The sequence below is a fragment of the Monoraphidium neglectum genome (genome assembly GCF_000611645.1).
Source record: "Monoraphidium neglectum strain SAG 48.87 unplaced genomic scaffold scaffold00357, whole genome shotgun sequence".
In the NCBI taxonomy this organism is placed as follows: domain Eukaryota; kingdom Viridiplantae; phylum Chlorophyta; class Chlorophyceae; order Sphaeropleales; family Selenastraceae; genus Monoraphidium; species Monoraphidium neglectum.
The window spans coordinates 1-21,074 of record NW_014013271.1 but is presented as its reverse complement, the minus strand read 5'-3'; the positions used below and the strand labels follow the sequence as shown (position 1 = coordinate 21,074).

Below are 21,074 nucleotides of genomic sequence, written 5' to 3'. Positions count from 1 at the left end.
AAGTTCGACAACGTGCACCGCAAATTTCTGGCTTACATCATGCCTTTTGTGATACTGCCGCCAAAACGAGCGGTTTCAATACTAACATCAGGAAGGCGGAAGGGGGGGGGGGGGCGCCGCCGGGCACGGCAGCCGGCGGCAGCATGGGGGCTGGCACGTTGTTAGGAGCCCAAGGCAGGGCTCCCCAATGGAAAATCGCTGGTCTGAAAGGTGCACGCCTCTTGATGTGATAGCTGTGCTTTCCCTAGCCCATCTACTTGGCCGGCAGCGCAGCTTCCAAAAATCTTGGAATACTTGGCTGGCGTTTTTGCAGCCATGAGTCATGGTATTGGTTGAGCAATAAAAACAGATCTGGAGTGATAGACATGGATTGGCAAAATAGCAGATAGACGCCTTCATGTTTGCGGCCACACCAGCCGGCAGACCAAACTTATAGAGCACTCAAGTATGTGCCGCCCCCTGCGGCTGACATTTGAAGCAGAAAATGGCAGTGGCCCTGGTGTCCCACCCTCCTGACATGCTGTTACTCCTGTTGTTTCAACCTTACAAACACGTGTGCTGCAATCACAGTGCCAGTCCAGCTAAGATGGGAGGCCATCCGAGCTTCGCAACGTCTTGCAGCCGCCACCAACACACCACAACGAAACATGCAACTATCGCCCAAACAAATAATGAGATGTGCGCATGTGGTCATGCGATGCGGTGCAGACCACCATCCGAAAATGCAAGCAGTGCGTGAGGCACATGTCTCGGCGCCGCCCGGCTCCCAACGCCAGCAATGTGCAGGCTGTCTGGACAATTGTAGCAAGGACCTTGCTGGTCAAACAACAGCATGCACCGTCACACCGTCATGCACCATCACACAGTCAGGACCACCTTGCCGCGCGTGTGCCCCGTCGCAACCTGCGGGGTCAATGGCGTGTCAAGAGGTTTGGGAGGCGTCAAACAGCTGTCTACAGTCGTATGCATAAGCACCGTGGTCGCGCATTTGGCAAGCCACGCGCTAATCATGCGCCGAGTGCACACAGCAGCTCAGCTGCGACGCAACGCGGCACGTGTGCGCACCCAGGCTCCCAGCCTGCTTGCCAGCAACATGGCGACGCTGTCCCACCTCTCATCTCTCTCCACCTCTCTCCCCCATCCCACCTGGTCGTGCGCCTTGGCAGCCTCCTCCAGGGGCAGGCTGAGGGCCACCTCCAGCTTCACCTTGCCGGCAGCAATCAGGTCAGCAATCTGCGGGTTGTGCAGAAAGGTTGCGGGTTGCACAGCAACACGCATGCACGTGTCAGCACAACTTGGCGAGGGACGCGTTGTTGCCTGTAGCCCCGTTCGCCAAACAGCAGAGCACCTTGATGACACTGTGTCCCTTTCAAAAGCGCCCACGCCGCGACCCTGGATCGTCAAAGTGGAGTGCGGCCCGACGACCAAACCCACACATGCTCACCTCCTGCAGCTGCGCGCCGTTTGGCTTGACCAGCGTGGTGCTCACGGCCGGCCCCTTGCCGGCCGCATGCGCCTCCTTGGCTGCACCAAGTGCGTCATTGTCAGTGCCGGCGTTGAGGATGTGAGAGTAGTGGCCGGTGGGCTTGGTGACGGACAGCAGCTTCTGCAGCAGCTCGCCTGCGTGGTTGGTGGCCGGGCAGCGGTGAGTGTCGGTGTTGGCTTCTCGGAAGCCCGTCGGCTTGCAAGGGTGCCAGTGGGTGCAGTGTGGGTAATCAGCAACGGGCATTGTGCAATGGACAGCAGAGCGTGGTGCAATGGTGCAAGGGCACATGAACTTGGGGCTTGTGATGCGGGGAGATGCTGATTTTTGTTGAGGAAATCAACGGGGTAAGCGCAGTGTAAATTTCTAAGGAAATGGGCACACTCCCTCCCATCAGAAGGAGAGGGTCGGAATCAGCCGCAGTGCAGTGCCGTGAGACCACTCACTGCGCGTGCCCACGGTGTCGATGGCAATGTCAAACTGCTTGTCAGGAGCGCTGTATAGCTCAGCAACATCCTGGGTGGTGTAGTCAACCACCTGGGGCAAGTAGAGATACAGTTGGTTATACGATGATAAGCAAGCAACGGTGGCGCCAGGCGCGTGGCGATGCAGCATACAGGCATGCGATCTCCCTGTCAGTTGCAAAAGTGCACGGCGTTTCCACCCAAAAGTTGCAGAGTCGTCCTACCAACAATCGAGGTGCTGCAAACCATACGGCAGCTGCCATACGGCAGCTGCCAACCGCGGATGTGCCAGCGTGCACATCCGTCTGCCGTACCCCGCCCACCTCGTCCGCGCCGAGGCTCTTCACATACTCGATGTTCTTGGGGCCAGCGAGGCCCACCACAAACAGGCCCAGGGCCTTGGCGACCTGCAAGCGCGGCAGGATTCAAGGTCGTTTTGGCTTAGAAAAGCGGCCACCAGAGGAGGTGTCAAACAGTGGCGGAGGCCATAGGCTTTCGCCGGGGGACAAGAGGAACTGGCAGGTGCGGTGAAGGGAGCCGCCCCGTGTTGTGTGCGAGCGCAGCGAGCGCGCCTTGGCTAAGCAGGATGCTTTGTGGCGATCGGCGAGTCGGGCTGTCAAGGTCCTGGGCAGAGGTGTCCCACGTACAGGGCGCGCTGGTTTCACCTCAACGACGACCACCTGTCACATCCCCACCAGGCCGGTCAAGCTCGGCCACGCGCCCTGCAGCCCACCTGCACAGTAATGTGCCCCACGCCGCCGGCCGCCGCCGTCACCAGCACGCGCTGCCCTGCCTTGGGGCTGGCCTCCTGCAGCGCCTGCCAGCCGGTCAGCGCAACGAGCGGGACGCCCGCCGCCTCCTCAAGGGGCAGGTTGTCAGGCACCTTGGCCAGCCAGGCGGGGTCAGCCACCACATACTCAGCATATGTGCCTGCAGGCAAAGGGTGTGTGAGTGTATGTGCAAGCGAACTTGCATGGGCCTGCCATGCGTGTGAGTTGAGTGTATTTGTGCGCTCGAGCGCCAGCCTGCACCGACCGCTCCACCCCCCCGCCTCATGCCACCAGCATACCTGCAGGGCTGGCGTTCCAGAACCCAGGAGTCAGCGCGAACACCTTGTCACCCGGCTTGAACTGCGGCGAGGCATGTGTGCGTGCAGCGGATGATGTGTGCTGTAGCTTGTGAGAAACGCTTTGCAGAGTGGGGCACGGGCAAGCACACAGGCAGATGACCGCGCGCCCTGAATGGCGGCGGAGCAGGGAAGGGTGGCTGGAGCTGATGGAAGCGTCGCGCCCTAGGTGGATGCGTTTGCTGGATGTGCAGACATGTGCAACGACCCGCGCCCACCTTGCCACCCTCGTCGCCCTCCTCCACAACTCCCGCCACATCGCCCCCCAGGATCTGCAATTGTGCGATCGGGTGAGAGGGGACGGGCGTGCTCAACACCTTCCCAGCCAAATGCTGGCTTCTTCCCGGGGGTGGCCACGGCAGGGCAAAGCCAGAAGGTCTGGTGTGGATGGGCTGTAATCAGGTCGGGCTGAAACAAGGCACAGCAGGGCACACAGAGTGAGGGGGATGAGGCCCGGCGGCGCGTTGCAGCAGCTCGCGGGCTGCAGCGCTCGCGGGCCGCGCGCCTTGGGGAAGGTCTCGGGCTTGTAGTAACCGCTGCGGACGATCAGATCGACTGGGTTCTGTTGCATGTGGCATGTTAAAAAGGAGGTGTGCATAGGGCATGTTGAAAAGGAGGTGTGGTGGGTAAGTGTTGGCATGCAGCGCCCTATCGTTGGGCTTGACGGCGCTGCAATTGGTGTCCGAGGTTGGGCGCCATCATGCGTGAGGGAGCTGGGCCTAGCGCATCAGCATGATGTCAAGCTCGGGTCTCAGAACAGCGAAGCCATGCCGTCTGTGACAAAACCATGCAACCCTGTTTTTGTGGCGACCATGCCGCATGCCACTCGATGGCATTACACCCCCTGCCGATGGAAAGATGCGGCAGCAGTGTTCCGGATGGTTGGGGCGTCGCAGCACGCCCACTCACCACGCCAATGCTGCGCGTCTTGATGAGCACCTCGGCCGCACCCTTCGTTGGCAAGTCGACCTCTTCCAGCTTCAGAACCTCAGTGCCACCGACCTCATGTATGCGCACGGCCTTGGGCATGGTGAACAGCGAGATCACAAGGGCGACGAGTAGGCCACTTGTGGCCGGGTGGTGGCTTAGGTGTTGTAGTGGAATCAGTGACTGGAATGCATTCGCATACTTTTTACGCTCGCCGGACAAGCAGTTTCAGCGTCAGACTGTGCAACTGCTTTGTCACATGCCTGATGCGCTGGAGGCGCAGTTGAGCAGTGGCCTCATGCGTGCGCAGCCATTCAGTGCACTGAGATAGTCGGGCGCTGCTTGCTAGATATGATCACGGCGTGCATAGCAATCATCTTCTGCTCACAATGTACACACGCATTAGCCCCCAAGCCCACCAACGCGCAGGCTGGTGCTGTAGAAGCTGCTGCGGAAGTTGTTGCATGTCAATCGTTGCACAAGCAACGTCTCCACATCCTCACTGCCGGCACTACAGAGAAAGTTCCTGCAGCTTTCGAAGCTGGGGCTGACCTCCTCGCTGGAGAACTCGAGTTTTTAATTCCCGTAGCACCGCGTCGGCCTGCCTTGACCAAATGTGTCGTTCAGGCTTCCTTGCAGCACGCGGGGAGACTGTCAGTGTTGCATGCACCGTGGACAGCAGCCCTGCAGGCAGCACAAACAATCAGGGCATTATATTCCAAAACAGCAGGCATCAAATTAGCCTGCCACCATAGTGCTTGCATACACAGAGCTGTTTCAACAGCAGGTTGCGGGCCCATTCCACGAGCACAACCTGGCAAACGATGTGCGAGGGGCAAATTGAAAAGCGACCGAGACATCCTGCGCGCCAGAGCGATATTAACTATTGCGCACTCTGCTGGCAGCTGCACACTGCATAAGTTGGGTAACCCCGCTAATACTGCAATGGTCTTTACATATGTACATACTTTTGACACAGCAATTGTGCAACAATTGGTCAGCAGACTGGCGGTGACCCCCTCCTGGACAGCGAGTGCAATGCGCTGTGTGCCATTGACATGCATGCGTAATCCAACAACGCTTGTGTCCAGGTTTATGTGACTGCAACAGTCCTTATTGCACGAGCATACATCTTCAGCTGTTTGTGCGTGACAGCTGTCACCCCAGAACGTTCCGTGCTTTTGTTTGACATCCCTGGGTGCTGACAATGGTCCAGTCAAAACTCAGAAGTGTGCCGGCACAGTGATGCCCATTGTAGGAAGCATAGTGGGACGTACGGCGGCACTGCTCAGACCGTCAGGACCACCTTGCCGCGCGTGTGCCCAGTGGCCACCTGCCATTGAATGGGGCGCGAGATATGCGTTAGAGCGATGGGCACTGCACACGGGTGGTACAACACAAGCCAGCCATTGTTGTCCACGGATTGAGTGAGCGCATAAGGGTTGAAGCAGCATGCACATTGTTAATCACGCACCAAAGCCACGCAGCGGCACAGCCAAGCCAGCAACGCCATGCAACAGCTGTGGCCGTGTGGACGGCGTCGCCCATCCCACCTGATCGTGTGCCTTGGCGGCGTCCTCCAGGGGCAGGCTGAGTGCCACCTCCAGCTTCACCTTGCCAGCGGCAACCAGGTCAGCAATCTGTGGTGTCGATTGCATGTTTGAGGGCGCTGTGTCAAATGGTGGTGGCACCGCACAAGCACGCCGGCAGTGGTGAGGTTAGGGTCGAACCGCCTTTGAAAAAACGAAAAAGGGGCAAATGGGCAATTATTGCAGTGATGTTTGCTTTGCTGGCCCTGCGCGCAGAGCGGGGTTGCTGTCATGTACAATGGGTGCTGGTGTGTAGCTTGCGCCGCTTGCAGGCTGCGGCAAGGCAGCTCGTTTGAGTGCAGCCATGACTATGCGGCCAATCGCTGGCGGGCACGCCCGCACAGCCAGGCGCGTGGCGGCCATGGGAAGGGCTTCTAAACACGAAGTGCGATGTGAGGCCGATCCTCTTAGCCCCCGTGGCGGCGCTTTATGCCCACCTCCTGCAGCTGCGCGCCGTTGGGCTGCACGAGCGTGGCGGCCACGGCCGGCCCCTTGCCGGCCGCGTGCGCCGCCTTGGCGGCATCAAGGACCTCGTTGTCGGTGCCGGCATTGTGGATGTGTGAGAAGAAGCCGGTGGGCTTGGTGACGGACAGCAGCTTCTGCAGCAGCTGGCCTGCAGGTGGCGGTTGTATAGGAGGGCAACGCTGCTGTTCATGCTGCAGGGTTGGCTTCACTATCACTATCGCAGGAGACACGATTGCTACGCATGCGGCGGCAGAGCACAAAGGAAAGTGGCGGGTGAAATGTGCTCTGCACATAGGTAAAGGACTGGAGCTTTACATGGTCCACCATGTGAAGCTTCAAGTTGAAGCTTGAGATTGATTGCCAGCCCTGCCTGCCAGGCACTCCAGCACCCACCACCCAGCACCAACACCAACACCAAAACCCACTCACTGCGGGTGCCCATGCAGTCGATGGCGATGTCAAACTGCTTGTCGGGAGCGCTGTACAGGTCAGCGACGTCCTGGGTGGTGTAGTCCACCACCTACGCAGTGTCACGGGCGTCGGTTGGTACCAAAAAAATGTTGTTTGTTTAGGGAGGGTGGTGTGCTACAGTTGGCTAGAAGCCAGAGTGTAGCCTGCCTGCTTTGGGACAGGTTTGCATCCGCATGTCCAAGAGCCACATTGGGGGCACGTGCCAGGCCCCAACATGTGCATGACCCTGCGCGTCCAGAGGAGGGTCCCACTTTCACATACAAAGAATTGCTCGGAATCCCTGAAAGCCAAATGCGTGCCACCATGATCGGCTTTCAAGCCGTCCCTTTCCCCAGTTCCACTTAAATCATGGCAGGAAGCGCACCTCATCTGCGCCGAGGCTCTTGACAAAGTCGAGGTTCTTGGGGCCAGCGATGCCCACCACAAACAGCCCAAGCGCCTTGGCAACCTGGACAGGGATGCAAGGTGGGTGATTTGGGGGGTGAATTGGCATTTACATTTCTATGTCATGATACCACATGCAGGGAAATTACTGTGGTGTCACTCAGCAACTATAGCAGACTACTCAAGTGCCGCAGGGCATTTTGATTGTGGAAGGCTTGCGGGTGTGATCATGCACGCAAGCAAGAACCAAGTGCGTCAGGTCGGCTTTGATTTGCATTCAATGGGTTTGTCTTTTGGGGCCCCCAAAAAGCTGATGCCCGGGCGTCAGCTGCATTGCACGCACGCCACCAACCGACACGCACCCCACGCACCCACCTGCACCACGATGTGCCCCACGCCGCCGGATGCCGCCGTCACCAGCACGCGCTGCCCCGCCTTGGGGTTGGCCTTCTGCAGCGCCTGCCAGCCGGTCAGTGCGGCGAGGGGCAGGCCCGCCGCCTCCTCCAGGGGCAGGTTGTCGGGCACCTTGGCCAGCCAGGCGGGGTCAGCCACCACATACTCAGCATATGTGCCTGTGTAATTCAACATATGATGGAGCGTACGGTCCAACGATAAGTGATGCAGCGAACAAGATGTAGAGCGCTTGTGTGGGCATGCACAGGCGTGTGGGTGCATGCGTGCATGCGTCCGTGCGTGCGTGCGTGCGCGTGCGCGCGCGTGTGTGTGTGTGTGTGTGCGCGCGCGCGTGTGTGGGCGCGGCTGGTGCATCCCTGTCTCCATTGACTGCTGAGCTTGAGCTGAGAGCGATCACATGCAGCATCAACAAGGGGCGCCTGGACAGACAGCAGCGGCGTCACCACCAGTACTACCACTATTTGAACGTGCATAACCCACCGGCAGCTGTGGAGTTGTAGTACCCTGGGGTCAACGCAAACACCTTGTCACCCGGCTTGAACTGAAGAGAGCAGTGGGTGTTTCAAGGGGGGAGGTGAGTCATGCTGGAGGTGCCAGAGTCGTTAGCCCCAAATAGAGGGCAACAAACAAGAGCGTTGACAGAGCTATGTGTGACGATGCAGGCGGGAGGAAGCCAAGTGCTGATATCAGCAATTTAGTGATGAATCGTATCGTGCCTTTGGTGATGAATCATGCTCCAACTTGGTAATGAGTCATGTGTGCCCAAAATACCATGGCAAGGCTCGGGGAGGGAAAGGCATGAAAGCACGCACCTTGCCGGCCTCATCGCCCTCCTCCACAACTCCCGCCACATCGCCGCCCAGGATCTGCTTTTGGAGAAGGGGGGAGGGCAGGCCGCCTATTAGTTGCGGGGCTCGTATGTGGAGGGGCTCAGCGACATCTGGGCGGCGTGATGCGGGCAGCATCTGGACAGCAGGATGCGCGGCGCGGCCGCTGGCACGCATCATCTCATGTCGAGATGCGCGCCTTAGGGAAGGACGGAGGCTTGTAGTGGCCGGTGCGGACACGAATGTCCACGGGGTTCTGCGCAGGGTGGGGAGGGACGAGGATGAGCGGCCCAATGGTGATGGAAAGCAAGGCAATCAGAGCTTGCTGGGCACTTGGCAGACATGATACTTGAGAGTTGGAGCGTCAGGCAAGTTTGAGCACCATGTGTGCTGCACCAAGGCCGTGCAACAGCCGTCCATGAAGGCTGCAACATGCGCTTGTCTGGGTTGCCCAGCGCAGCGGTGTGCATGCGGTGCGCGTGGCTTGGGGCGGCCAGCCTCAAACCACGTGGAGGGCAGCAGGTGAGCTTGCAATGCACATTTCAATAGTGACTCAACAGCGCCTTGCACACAGTTCTGCAGCATCAAGGCGGCTTGGTTGCGAGAATGTGCTCTGAGTCATCCTGAGCAGCGCACATGCCCGACCTACCACGCCGATGCTGCGTGTCTTGATGAGCACCTCGCTCGCTCCCTTCTTCGGCAGGTCGACCTCCTCCAGTTTCAGCACCTCGGTGCCTCCGATCTCGTATATCTGGACGGCTTTGGGCATTCTGTCGAGTGAGACTGTTCGATTGAGGGGGTGCTACTGCGGCTTTGCTTTGTTTCGCGTGTAAACATTTGCGCTTGAGTTTATCGCTTATATATGACAACGGAGACGATGCAACCTTGGTTGCCCATGCGGTGACGCAGGTGTTCATCATCCCACCTCACCAGCATCAACGGCACTGGCCGGAGTTGGCGGCGGCGTCATGTGCGGCTGGCCGCATCTCATTCCAGAGAGCGACGCGGGCCAGGGGGACAGCTTGAAGCCCCTATGACCATGAATTATGTGTGTGTAAGCATGGTTGTAGCGCGAACCAGGTTCCGGAAGATGTCTGGTATGGGATTGTACTGGGTGGCGTTGTCAATCCATGATTCATTTGCCTGCTTTTACGGCACGGCTGACTGGAAAAAATAGGTAGCGGGGGAGCCCAGGGATGGAGCCTATCGAATATCAGGGGCAAAAGTGGCCACATAAAGTTGACTGCTCCAGCTTGGCACCACTGCATTTTGACATGCGGCTGTTCGCCCCACACGCCCACTGCGCATGGGCGTCTGCGTTGCTTTGCCAACTTGTGCTGCTGCGCCATTGTTATGCCGCTCTGGCCGCTGCATGCACTCACACACACGTGCCCTGCCTCCAGGTAGCGAAATACACACGACCCCCAACAATTATACCGGTGGTGGGCTTCGAATGTTCTGCCAAAACCTCTGCGTGCCTGTTGCTCGCCGCACGCATGAACAGCAATCGCCAACATCCCTAGTCCACAGCCTCTTTCATGCTGCGCCGCTGTTTACGAACTCTAATGCCCCGACGCGGGCCCCCACGCGCGTAGCGGCCACATACATGTTGGCATTTCCGCATAAGCTCCCCATGCGTGGCATGGTATGAGACTGTGGCAGCGTTGCATACAACCGCTATTTTGCTATAATCTATGTACCAGTTAGCTCACAATACAATGCGCACACACAATAGATTGAAGGGAAACGACAGCACAGCCAGCAGCAGCTTGAGGTAGCGGAACTGTCAGAGTCAACCACTAGCCGACACATCGCCACCCATATGCACACAGGCGCTTATTAACGCATAAATGGTTGTAATGCATCCTACATTACTGGTTGAGTGTTGCTACGCATGCTCGATCGTGCCTTGCGAGAGTGCAGTGTGATCCCGGTAGCACGGGGCGCCTGATTCCATCATTACAATGCGGTGAATTCATACAAATCACCGGTAGCTGGAGTGCGGCAATGTGCACTGCAGATTTCTGGCGTGTCACTTGGATTGTTGCATGTTTGAAGATCACATTGTGATCTTGCCGCCAAAACGAGCTGTTCTAATGTGAACCAACTATTTGCTGCAGCATGGATCCCGCCATAGAGCGTGAAACCACCATGCAGCGCGACGGCAACACCCTGCCACCGGCGCAGCTTGCCGCAGGGATCGACGCGCTGCTCGCCGCTGCCATAGGAGACGCCGCCGTGTATTCGGCGCTGGTCCCATGGATCACCTCGCAGCAGGGCGCCGCCTGCTCCCTCAGCGAGTGGGCCGCCCACAAGCCGCAGCTGCAGCCGCACTTAGCCCTCGCCGCGCCCGCCGCGCCCGCCGCGTCCGCCGGTCCCGCCGCGTTCCGCGCCCGCGCGCTCGCGCTCGCGCACAGCCACTGCCTTGACGAGGCGCGGTGGGGCGCATGCGAGCGCGCGGCCGCGGGCAGCGGGACGCCGTGCGAGCTCAGGCCGCGCGCGGCGCGGCTGGCCAAGCTCCATGGTCACTTGCTGGTGAATGGGCTGCTGCCCTGCCCCCTGGACGAGGTGTGCCTGCTGCTGAGCATGCTGGCCCAGGCGCCGCCCCCGCCGGCAGCGCCGGCGAGCAGCAGCGTGGGCAAGCGAAAGCAGCAGCAGCAGCAGCAGCAGCAGCAGCAGCAGCAGCAGCAGCAGCCGGCGCCGGATGCGGCCAGGGCGCAGACCCTGGGAGCTCCTGCAAGCGGCGCGGCATCCGAGGGCCGCGCCACTGCGACCCCAGTGGAGGGTGCGGGGGACCTGGATTTGCTCCAGTGCAGCTGCGCCGTGTCGCGGTACGCAGCAAAGGCCCTGGAATGCTGCGGGCGCCTGCTGGCTGGCCTGGATCCGCATCTCGCGCAGCAGCTGGCGGGCAGCGCCCAGGTGGCGGCGCTCGCCCCGCAGCTTGCGCAGGCGCTGTCCCGCGCGGCGGCGGCGGGCCCAGTTGGCGCGGCGGACGCGCCGGGCGGCGGCGGGGGCGGAGGTGGCGCCGTCATTGGGCAGTCGGCGCAGGAGCAGGGGCGCGGACTGCATCAAGCAGGCGCAGGGCGCTGTGCGGGCAACGGTGGTCCTTTGCAACAGCAGCAGCAGCAACAGCACCAGCAGCAGCAGCTGGGGCGGTCGCAAGGGAACTCGCAGGGACACGGCAGCACGCTTGCACCAATCTACTCTCCAGCAAAGCAATCGGTTGCAGGCGCGCTATCTGGCCACGGCCCGACTGCGCGGCGCAGGCTTGCCATCACCGCAGCCACGCCGACGGCCCGCCCGTCCCCAGGGTTTGGCGGGGCCGGCGGCGGCGAGGGCGGCGGCGGCGCCGCGCGGGCGCTGGTGCAGCCTGCCGTGCAGACGGTGGGGCTGCTCAAGCCGACGGGCGCGCGCAGGGGCGGCAACGGCGCGTGCGCGGGCGCGGCCGCCGACCCCGCGCTGATCGCAAACAGGGAGAGGGGCCGCGACGCGTTTTTCGGCGCCCTGCGCGACGTCTCGACGCGGCTCGCGGCGTGGCGGCAGCAGCAGCAGCAGGAGCAGGAGCAAGAGCAGGAGCAGGGGCGGGGGCAGGAGCAGCAGCGGCAGCCGGAGAGCCGGCAGGCGGGGCCGGGCGCCGCCGCCGCGCTGGAGGAGGCGCTCATGGCCGCGTCAGACTCCATGTCGCGCCTGCTGGCCGCGCTGGCGCCAGAGAGCCTGGAGCACCTGTGCGAGTTGTTCACCGCGTGCGCGCTGCAGGCGGCGGCGACAGGGGAGGCGCTGGTGGAGCCGCGGCTGGTGGTGCTGGCGGAGAAGGACCCGGGGCGCTTCCAGAAGCTGCAGCGGCGGCTGGGACGCGGCGGCGACGGCGCGGGCAGCGGCGGCGGCGGCGGCGGCGGCGGCGGCGCGGCTGGGGAGCGGGGGCCCGCTGCCGCGGCGGGGCGGGTGCAGGCGGCGTGGGTCGGTGCGGCCAGGGGCCTCGGCGCGGCTGGGCAGCCACGTGTGGCGCCGGATCGTGTGGGCTTGGAGGCGCAGCAACAGCAGCAGCAGCAGCAGCAGCAGCAACCGCACGCCGCAGCCAGCGGCGCCAAGGCACCGCGCAGCGGCCCCGGCCTCGCGCCCAGCTTCGCGCGTGCCAGCAGCTGCGCGGCGCTGCTGCGTTGCTTCCCTGCTGCGCAGCACGCACATGTGTGCCTGCTGGAGGCCGCGGACAGCGCGCGCCTCAACGCGGCGCTGCTGCGCGTGATGGCGGCGCGCATCACGCAGCTGATGGCGCCGCCGGCGGGGCGGCCGCTGGCAGGGGACGCGCTTGGGCAGCACTGCAAAGGGGTGGTCACGCTCGGCCGTTACATGGGCATGCTCGCGTTCGGCGGGGGCGCGCTGCGTTTGGAGGCGGACGGCAACCAGGGAGGTGACGGCAACCAGAGCCGGGACGGCGGCGGCACGCTAGCGACGGGGGCGGCGCTGCTGCCGCCGCTGCCGCCGATCGACCTGCTGCCGCTGCTGGAGGCCGCCGCGGGCAGCGCATGGGCCCTCGCCCTGGCGGTCCCCTTTGCTTGCAGCTGCCTGGGGGCGCTCTCGCGCCCAGGCAGCCGCGCCGTGCTAGCGTCGGCGCCGTCGGTCGTTGCCGCGCTTGTGTGGTTGCGACGCCTGCAGGCGGCGCCGGCGCTGCGGCCTCAGGGCGCGGGGTTTGGGCAGCTGGCGCTCTGCCTGCAGTCCTGCCTGGAGGGCTTTTTTGGTGACCTGGAGGCGGCTGGTGTGGCGGTCCCACCACTCGTCGCTGCTGTCGCTGCGGTGCCGACCGCGCCGTCCGCCATGAGCGCTGTGTCACGCGCAGCATCTGGCACAGATGCACAGTCTGCAGCCCAAGGCGGCCCCTTGCAGCAGCCGGCGCAGCAGCAGCAGCCACTGCCGCAGGAGAGCAATCATGAGCGTGGGGAGCATGTGCAGTATGGCCAGAAGCAGCAGCAGAGTCAGCTTAGCAAACAGCAGCAGCAACAGAACAGCAAGCAGCGTTACAGCCAGCAGCAGCAACATATCAATGTGACCGCGACACAGCAGCCACAGAGTCCACAGAGCAGCAGCAATGTCAGCCGGCATCAGCAGCAGCGGCAGCAGCAGGAAGGGTTTAGGAGCCCAGGTCCAGCGCAAGGCCCCCCTGTCACACCAATCCCATTCCTTCTACACCAGCGGCAGCGTCCCGCCCGGCCGCCGCCACCCTGCTACCCGCACCAGCAACAGCAGCAGCAGCAGCAGCAGTCTTGTGAGGGCAGCGTCGGCAGCAGCCTACCGCAGGGACAACAGCGGGCCTGGGGCCCTGTCGGCAGCGCAGCCGCCGCGAGTCCGATAACGCCGGCCAGCGCGGCGCCGCCCGCCTCGGCCACCTCTGTATCTCTGAGTAGCGCGTGCGGCAGCACCATGTGGCCAGCAAAAGCGCCCAGCGGAGGACATGGCGCACAACATACCCCTTCCTCCGCTGGACCCCACAGCACCGCTACTTCCAGGTGGCGCGATGCGCCCGCCAGCACAGCCCCGGCGTCCCCACCGCCGCCACGCCCGCCCGCGGCCGGCGCGACGCTATGCGCGTCACCGGCGCCTGTGTCTGCGAACGGCTGGGTGCATGTGCAGGCGCCGATTGGCGGACCTGCAGACCTGGGTGACACCCTGGCGGGCGGCTCGGCGCTGGTGGATACTTTGTATTGGAGCCTTGTCTGCCCCGCCAGGGGCCGGCTCTCGCGGCTGCTTTCGCTCATGCAGCAGCGGCAGCAGCAGGCGCTGTCCCAGCAGCTGCAGCTGCTGCCGGGTGACCGCCGTGTTGGGCAGGCTCGCCAGGCAGGCTCGTCGCAGCAGCAGCAGCAGCAGACGCGGCGCGAGCAGCAGCAAGGCGGCGATGGCGCTAGCGGCGTCAAGAGCGGAGCGTCCAGCCCGGGTAGCAGCGTGAGCGGGGCATCAACAGCGACAGCTGGCACTGCAGGCACGGCGGGAACGGCAGCCGCGGCGCGGCGGCGGCTGCTGGCCGTGCCGATGCTCGCCGCGCCGCGCGCACAGCAGCAGCCAGCAGAAGCACCGCCTTTGTTGAGGGAGGCGCTGCAGCGCGTGACCAACCCTATCAGGCAGCAGCTGAGGGTGGCTCTTCTGCAGCAATACAGCCCTGATGAGCAGCCCGTGAGAACCCTTTGGACTTTGAGCAAGCATCTGGCTGCGGGCCAGGCAGTGCTTTGAGCTGTGCCTGGCTCTTCCCCCTTATAGCGGCGGGCTGCGACCAGCTGCAAACACAGCTTATGCTGGTCCATGGCATCCGTTTGATGCAATACAGAAGATCTTATTCTGCCTCGTCAATCTGAAACTTGTCCAACCCCAAATAATGTGCAGGTCAAAATGTCTGATGTGGTGGCGTCCGTCACGGCAGTGCTGTCTCAAACCTCCCTCCAGACCAGCCTGCAGGGTGCCATGCCCGCCGTGCTGCAGAAGCACATGCAGGCTGTGGCGGCGGAAGCCAGGCAGCAGCTCCTGCCCGCGCCCGACGGCGACAGGGCTGGCGGAACCCATGAGTGCGATGATGCAGCACACAGCATGCAGGTGGGCGGGACGCAGTCAGGGTGCGGTCACATCGCAAGCTTGTGCCAGACTGTGGTTGGGATGAGGAACTGGTACATTGATGCCACCAACCTGGCAGCTGCCTTGGTGCCAGCTGGTGTCACGCATTAGCATTTACAATGGTCAAGTTTGCTGGAGCTCGGCAGCTTGTCCTAGAGAGCACATGGCTGTGCTTTCCTCGAGCTGCCTGCAGCAATGCCCAGCACCGTGCCACTGCCCGCATGTTCTGCAGCACCGTTGACAGCAAGCAGGTGAAACAGGGTTTGGGACGTCATCTCACATAGGCTCACCGCCCACCTTTTCTGCCTGTTGCGACCGCAGGGCATTGCGCGTGCCGTGCACGCCCTCTGTACCGCCCGCGCCCCCGGCGCCACTCATGCCGCGCTGGAGGCCGCCATGGCCGCCGCCTCGCGCCATGCGCGCGCCAGCGCGGCGCCGGCGGTGCGCGCCCTCCTGCCCGCCGACGTACCGCAGGCCGCGGCGGCAGCCGCGGCGACGTTGGCGGAAGAGGGCTGCCTGGCCAACTGCGCGCAGCGGCTGCTGCAGCAGGTGCCGGCGCTGGTGCACGCGCAGCTGGCGCAGCAGGCAGACCAGCTGGTCAAGGCCATCGGGCGCCAGCTGGCGGTGCACGCGCGCCTGACGGCCGGGGCGCCCTCTGGGGGCGGCGGCGGTGGGCTGCAGGCGAGCGGAGCTGGAAGCGGCAGGGGCGGGGCCAGGACTGGCGCGGATCGCCCAGCGGTGGAGGTCGGCTCCAGGAGCGAAAGCGTCCGCCCATTGGCTGTCATCACTAGCCAAGGCCAGCCACAGCACGCTGCTTCGCCGCTGGACCGCCCGCTGCTCGACGGGCCCTCGGCTGCCCCTACGGCAGCTGCTCTTAGACCAGCACCAGCGGCGTCCGCACTTCTGCCACCACCACTGCAACAACCCGCTGCAGCAGCAGCAGCAGCAGCAGCAGCAGCAGCAGCAGCAGCAGCAGCAGCAGCAGCAGCAGCAGCACCACCACCACCACCATCAGCACCATCAGCTGCATCATCATCAGCGGCACCAGCCGACTGCCGGGCATCCGAGCCTGGAAGCAATGGCGAGAGCGGTGCTGGCGGCGGCGGAGCTACGAACCTGGCGCCCTTGCGGCGGCGGATAACGCCAATGCGGGTTGAGGCAGCAACGCTGGGGAAGGCGGCTGCGGCAGCCACCGGCGGTGCTGCGTCAGAGCCCTGGGCTGCAGAAGCCGCGGCAGCCGCAACCACAGAGGGCGCGGTGCAGCACCAGCCTCAGGCGGAGCCGCGAGCGCTGCCAGCAGCAACCGAAGAGCACGGGCGAGGCGCAGGGATGGCACCAGCGCTTCCTACGACCGCAATCCCAGATGAGGGCACGGGCTTGCAGGCAAACAGCCAGCTGCCCTGTGATTGCGAGGCGGCTGCCGTCCACCCTAGTGGTGACTGCTGCCACAGCAGCAGCGCCAGCACTTGCAGGGGCGCGACGCAGTCGCCACGTCCAAGCGCAAGCTCCTGCATCGACCCAATTGAGTCGCTCGCCGAGGCGCTGCTGACCCCAGCAGACCTGGCCCCTGGTGACTTGCAGGATGCACTCGCCACCCTGGCGCAGCTGCTGCCACCACCTCAGGCCCCGCTCGCGGGCGCAAGCGGCAGCACCAACGTGGACGCTGCCGTTGTGTGCGGCGCGGTGGCGCAGCGCTGCGTGGACAGGGTGGCGGCGGGGCGAGCGGCGCTCGCGCAGCTGGAGGGCTGCTTGCTGCAGCTGCTGTCTGCGGTATTGCAACCGCTGCCGGCAACCCCTGGCTCTGGCGGCGAACAGACTGGCGACCCCGCACAGGATGCGACCAGGGGCCGCCTGCGCGAGGGCGTGCTGCTGCTGTGCGGTGCGGCGCTGCACGCCTGGCTGAAAAGCGAGTGCGTGGAGAGCGCGGTCTGGCGCTTCGATCGGGGCACTGGTGGCAGGAGTGGTGGCGGCAGCGGGGATGCAGGTGTTGGCAGTGGGGGCGGCGCATCCGAGCTCCCTGTGGGGCTGCAGTCCTTTGTGCAGCTCCCTGTACAGCTGATGAGGGCAGTGCGTGCGGGCTGCTCGCTGGGCGTGCTGCGGCGGCTGCGGCTGTGGCTGCAAGATGCCACATTGGGCGGCGCCGAGTGCGAATGATTTGACCAGCAGGGCGCGCGCCAGGCTCGTGCACGGAGTGCATGTACATTTGCCCCAAATTGGGTGTAAACCTCTGTCCTCTGTTGAAATGCTTTCCGCAGCACAGCATGAGCTTGGCAGAGAGGGGCCTCTCGTGGGACTGCTTGAGGGGGCATGGGCGCTGCTGGCGCGGCGACTGCGCCAACACCCTTATGAAGTAAGCCGCCCTTATTATACAGAACCGGGAGTGGGTAAACAAGACTTTCAGTGGTTTTCAATTCTGATATGCAACTTTCACCCACGTGGAGGATCAGCTGCACGCAGCAAAGTAAATTGCCGTACTCCGTCGACTTGGCGGGACGCGAGTCAAACTTTGCGCTGTTCAGCGTATGAGAGCAACAAAACTTTGAGCAATTATATTCATACGGTCAGGGTGGCAACAGCCATGACAGACACGGCGGCGCAGGATGCAGCGCCAGTGCTGCCGCTGTCGCGCACACTGGCAATCGTAAAACCCGATGCAGTGGCGGCCGGCAAGGCGGAGGAAATCTTGCATCTCGCGGAGCTAGCTGGCTTCACCGTCATACAGCAGCAGCGCCTGCAGGTTGGCGTTGGAAGGTTGGGGAGGAGCAATGCGCAGCTGTGTCGACAGCACCCCGATATGGTGCTGGCTTGTCCGGGTGTGCAGCTTGCAAGCCCAACGATACCTTGCGGTTCCGTCTTGGCATGCGTCTGGTGTCTGCACATACAGCTACACTGAGAGAAGTTGGCCTTGAGTGGCTCCACACCTGCCATTTGATGCATGTCCCCACAATCCTCACTGTGGCCATGCACACCCCATGCGCATGCATGCATGCGTAGCTCACCGTAGCCCGTGCAGAGGCGTTCTACGCCGAGCACAAGGACAGGCCATTCTTTCCCGGCCTAGTCAAATTCATGACTTCGGGGCCGATTGTCGCCGCGGTGCTGGCGCGGCCGGGCGCGGTGGCCGCGTGGCGCGCGCTGATCGGGCCCACCAACTCGCTCGACGCGCGCGCCAAGGCGCCAAAGAGGTGTGCAGCGCGCGACGAGCTTCCCCACCACGTCACTGCGGGCTTTGCAGGGCGCAGTGGGTTGTCACAAATTCTGCGACTGTCTCAAGTCCATGGGTGTGTCCTTGCTGTGCCGATTCCCCTTGTTGGAACGCAGCCGCCCTTGATGTTTCTGGTCCCTGCTTGCCATCTCACTCGCCCTCACGTCCCCCTCCCTCAGCCTGCGTGCTCTCTACGGCACCGACGGCACGCGCAACGCGCTGCACGGCTCGGACTCGGCCACCTCCGCCGCCCGCGAGGCGCGGTTCTTCTTCCCGCGGCTGCAGGCGCCCCCGGGCAGCGGCGCCGACGCCGAGGCGGAGGCGGAGGCAGCCAAGGCCTATGTGGCTGAGAGGCTGCAGCCGACTCTGGTCGGGGCGCTCACCGCCCTGGCTAAGGCCAAGCCCTCGTCTGACAAGGCGGGCACAATGGACACGCTGCATGCACCACCAGAACGAGCTGCATGCGTTGGCAGGGGGGTATCAGCCTTCGTGCGTGCACCATGCTGCTTGGGCAACGCAGCGCCTTGATGCACGCATACAATAGGTCATGTGCATTCTCAGCTGATGCCGTACAACTTGACAACCTAAACCAGGCCGAGGCCTTGATGTTCATGGCGCGCTGGATGCTGGAGAACAACCCCAACAAGCCGCGCCTCACGCTGCCAGACGGCGCAGCGGAGGCGGCCGCAGAGGCGGCAGCAAATGCACGGCAGAAGCAGGCGGCGATGGTGATGTGAGTAATGATGGGGGAGTCTCCTGCACTGCAATTCGACTGCATCCTGCCGCGATTGGACGAGTGTGACTGCGTGCATGCAGGATGGGTGATGTGCTGCCCTCGGTGAGCTCATGGAAGCTCACAACTCTGGTCAAACGCAGGCGCGCAGCGGCCGCAGGCCTGCCGCAGATGATCGGCGCCGTCCGGTCGGCAGACGGCACCAGCGGCGCGCTTGGCCCTGGCCAGTCTTCTGGAGCAGAGGGGCAGGACGAGGCTGCTGTCAAGGTGCAGGCGGCATTCAGGGGCCACCAGGCCCGGCTGCAAACGGCAGGCATTCGGGCAGAGGCGGGGGAACAGCAGTGAAGGTGTTGAAGGAAGATATTTCACGAGCTGATTGTGGCAGCATGGAGTATGTTACTCTCAGTTTCAAGCGCCACTCTGTGCTGCAGGCATCAGCACGTCCATTGTGTGGTGCGCAGGCAAATCAGCATTGACAGATGCAGTTGCACCAGACACTGGAAGGTAGCGAATGGTCGGACCCCAAGCGTGGCACATGAGCAAAAACGGTTGATAAGCAGTAAATGCGAGGCACCGGCAGAAACCGTGTGCACATGACACCAATTTCACTCCCTGCACTTCCTGGCCACGCGTTGTGCACTAGTGCAGTGATACAAGCGAGTGCTTGGTTGGGCACAATGACACAGGCCGCTGTCGAACACAAGGGCACTCCGCCTGGCCACCCATCTACCTGATGAGTGCGCCACAGATGCGATTGCCTGGCTGTTGTTTGTGCGCAGTGTGCAGCTGCCCGCCTGCAAAGCGGAGACTGCAACGGCCCTAGCTGGCCCGGCTTCCGCTGCCAACCAGCGCCCATTGTGCAGGACTGGCACAGGGTGCCAGCAGGTGGCAAGCGGCACGCATCGCAAGTACCATGGTAAAGGTGTCCAAGCAGGAATCCTCATAGTGAAAATCGTCGTGTCACTGGGACTGCAGGCATCTGACATGCGCAGGGTCATTGTGCAATGTGCATGCAATCGCTCAGCAGTATGAGCCCATGCGCGGGTTCGTAATGGAATTCGCAAAGGCACATGGCAACAGATAGGGCTCAACAATGGGCTTGACCAACGATGTTTGTGACACGGCGTCAGGACAGGGTCAACTAGCGCATCAGGCTAGTCAGCTGCCTTGTCATCGGTCGCTCCATTCCTGGCAATAATGTGCACCCTGTGAGGCCGAGCCCACACAGCAATTCGCGAGCCGTCCACTCTGGTAGTATGGTGCAGCATCTGTGATAGATTTTACAGGGATTATTGATTGCAAGCGCAAGTGCATGTCCGGTGTCCAGCTGCGTGCTTGGTAAGGATGGCCGACGCCCCAGTCCAACGTCCAGTTGGACGTTGGAACTGTGGGCGGCGGCGGCAGCGAAAAGTAAATTGGTTGCCGGTCTGCAGTCTCCAGATAACCGGCAGCATATCTTCTCTCTATAGGCTGTGGTTGATTCTTTGCTTGATTGCTGCAGCATCGCAGATGACCCAGATGCTGGGCGCTGACGTCACATTGCATGCGGCGCTTGGTCAGCATAGGACTTCCCGCCGTGGCTCCAGCGGTTGCGCTGAATGATACACATGATACTTGCCTTGTTGTGACAGTATTGCAATCTGTTTCAGAAAGCTTATGTGATTGATGGCAGTGGGACATCCATGTACACCTTGAATGTGCACATTGCTGGGCGTCATCTCCATGGACGCCTGCTCGTGCCCTGAGTCATTTCGGCCTTAGGTCCCTAGCCCAGCTCGCTGTGTGCCGCCTGCAGCCACATATACCCGCTTTAACAGGACTTAAACTCTTCTGTTATCTTGATCGGGGCTTAGAGGTCCATGTGTCGCTAGTTTTCGGGTACCGCGCCCGCTGGCGCGTGACAACCCAAAGTGTGACTGTGCCGAGCCCTGTGCGCCCGTTACCTGAGGCCTTTGGGGGTCTGTAGCTGCCCAGGACGGTGACGAGGGTGGCTTTTGGGTTGCTTTACCGACGTCAAGTGCCGGGGCTGGTCTGGCGGGGGCGGACGCCTCCTAAATGTATTCTAGGGCAAAGGCATGTGATATTGTTACAGCAGTTACGGAAGCATGCCGGCAACCGCACTGTGGCCGTCAGGAAAGAAATGACCGCCCTCTGCCCTTGGGCGGGGGGGCTTAAATACAAACGGGGCGCGCGCGCAGCGCGCCGCGCTCGGGTGACGGGTGACAACAGGGAAAATCAGCTAAACGCGCGATTTATGAGCGTTTAGGCTCGTCCAATCAACAAGCAAGCATTTAAATACGCTTTCCACCGGTTAGAAGCAGAGTTTGCTGTCAAACAGTGGCAAGGCCTGTGCTGCGCACATCATCACTGATGCGCCACCCTCAGGGGCCGC

At 62.6% G+C, this 21,074-nt stretch overlaps 3 protein-coding genes across 3 annotated transcripts; 1 reads left to right on the top strand and 2 right to left on the bottom strand.

The window, feature by feature from the left end:
• Nucleotides 1-858: 858 nt before the first annotated feature.
• MNEG_2977 (alcohol dehydrogenase) lies at nt 859-4,102 on the bottom strand (the record flags this gene model as incomplete). Its single annotated transcript, XM_014048546.1, has 10 exons — nt 859-903; nt 1,147-1,233; nt 1,445-1,620; nt 1,930-2,020; nt 2,271-2,354; nt 2,681-2,877; nt 3,017-3,077; nt 3,292-3,345; nt 3,489-3,635; nt 3,983-4,102. The coding sequence occupies 10 exons, from the start codon at nt 4,100-4,102 to the stop codon at nt 859-861; spliced, it is 1,062 nt and encodes a 353-aa protein (XP_013904000.1).
• A 1,186-nt stretch (nt 4,103-5,288) lies between these two features.
• Nucleotides 5,289-8,919, bottom strand: MNEG_2976 (putative quinone-oxidoreductase, chloroplastic; the record flags this gene model as incomplete). The annotated part of the gene is made up of 10 exons (XM_014048545.1): nt 5,289-5,333; nt 5,554-5,640; nt 6,027-6,202; nt 6,484-6,574; nt 6,890-6,973; nt 7,285-7,481; nt 7,804-7,864; nt 8,136-8,189; nt 8,389-8,406; nt 8,800-8,919. The coding sequence occupies 10 exons, from the start codon at nt 8,917-8,919 to the stop codon at nt 5,289-5,291; spliced, it is 933 nt and encodes a 310-aa protein (XP_013903999.1).
• Nucleotides 8,920-10,301: 1,382 nt separating this feature from the next.
• Nucleotides 10,302-19,027, top strand: MNEG_2975 (nucleoside-diphosphate kinase; the record flags this gene model as incomplete). The annotated part of the gene is made up of 10 exons (XM_014048544.1): nt 10,302-11,169; nt 11,461-12,911; nt 13,905-14,084; nt 14,520-14,726; nt 15,066-15,414; nt 17,402-17,481; nt 17,739-17,929; nt 18,129-18,318; nt 18,543-18,682; nt 18,826-19,027. The coding sequence occupies 10 exons, from the start codon at nt 10,302-10,304 to the stop codon at nt 19,025-19,027; spliced, it is 3,858 nt and encodes a 1,285-aa protein (XP_013903998.1).
• Between the last annotated feature and the right edge of the window lie 2,047 nt (nt 19,028-21,074).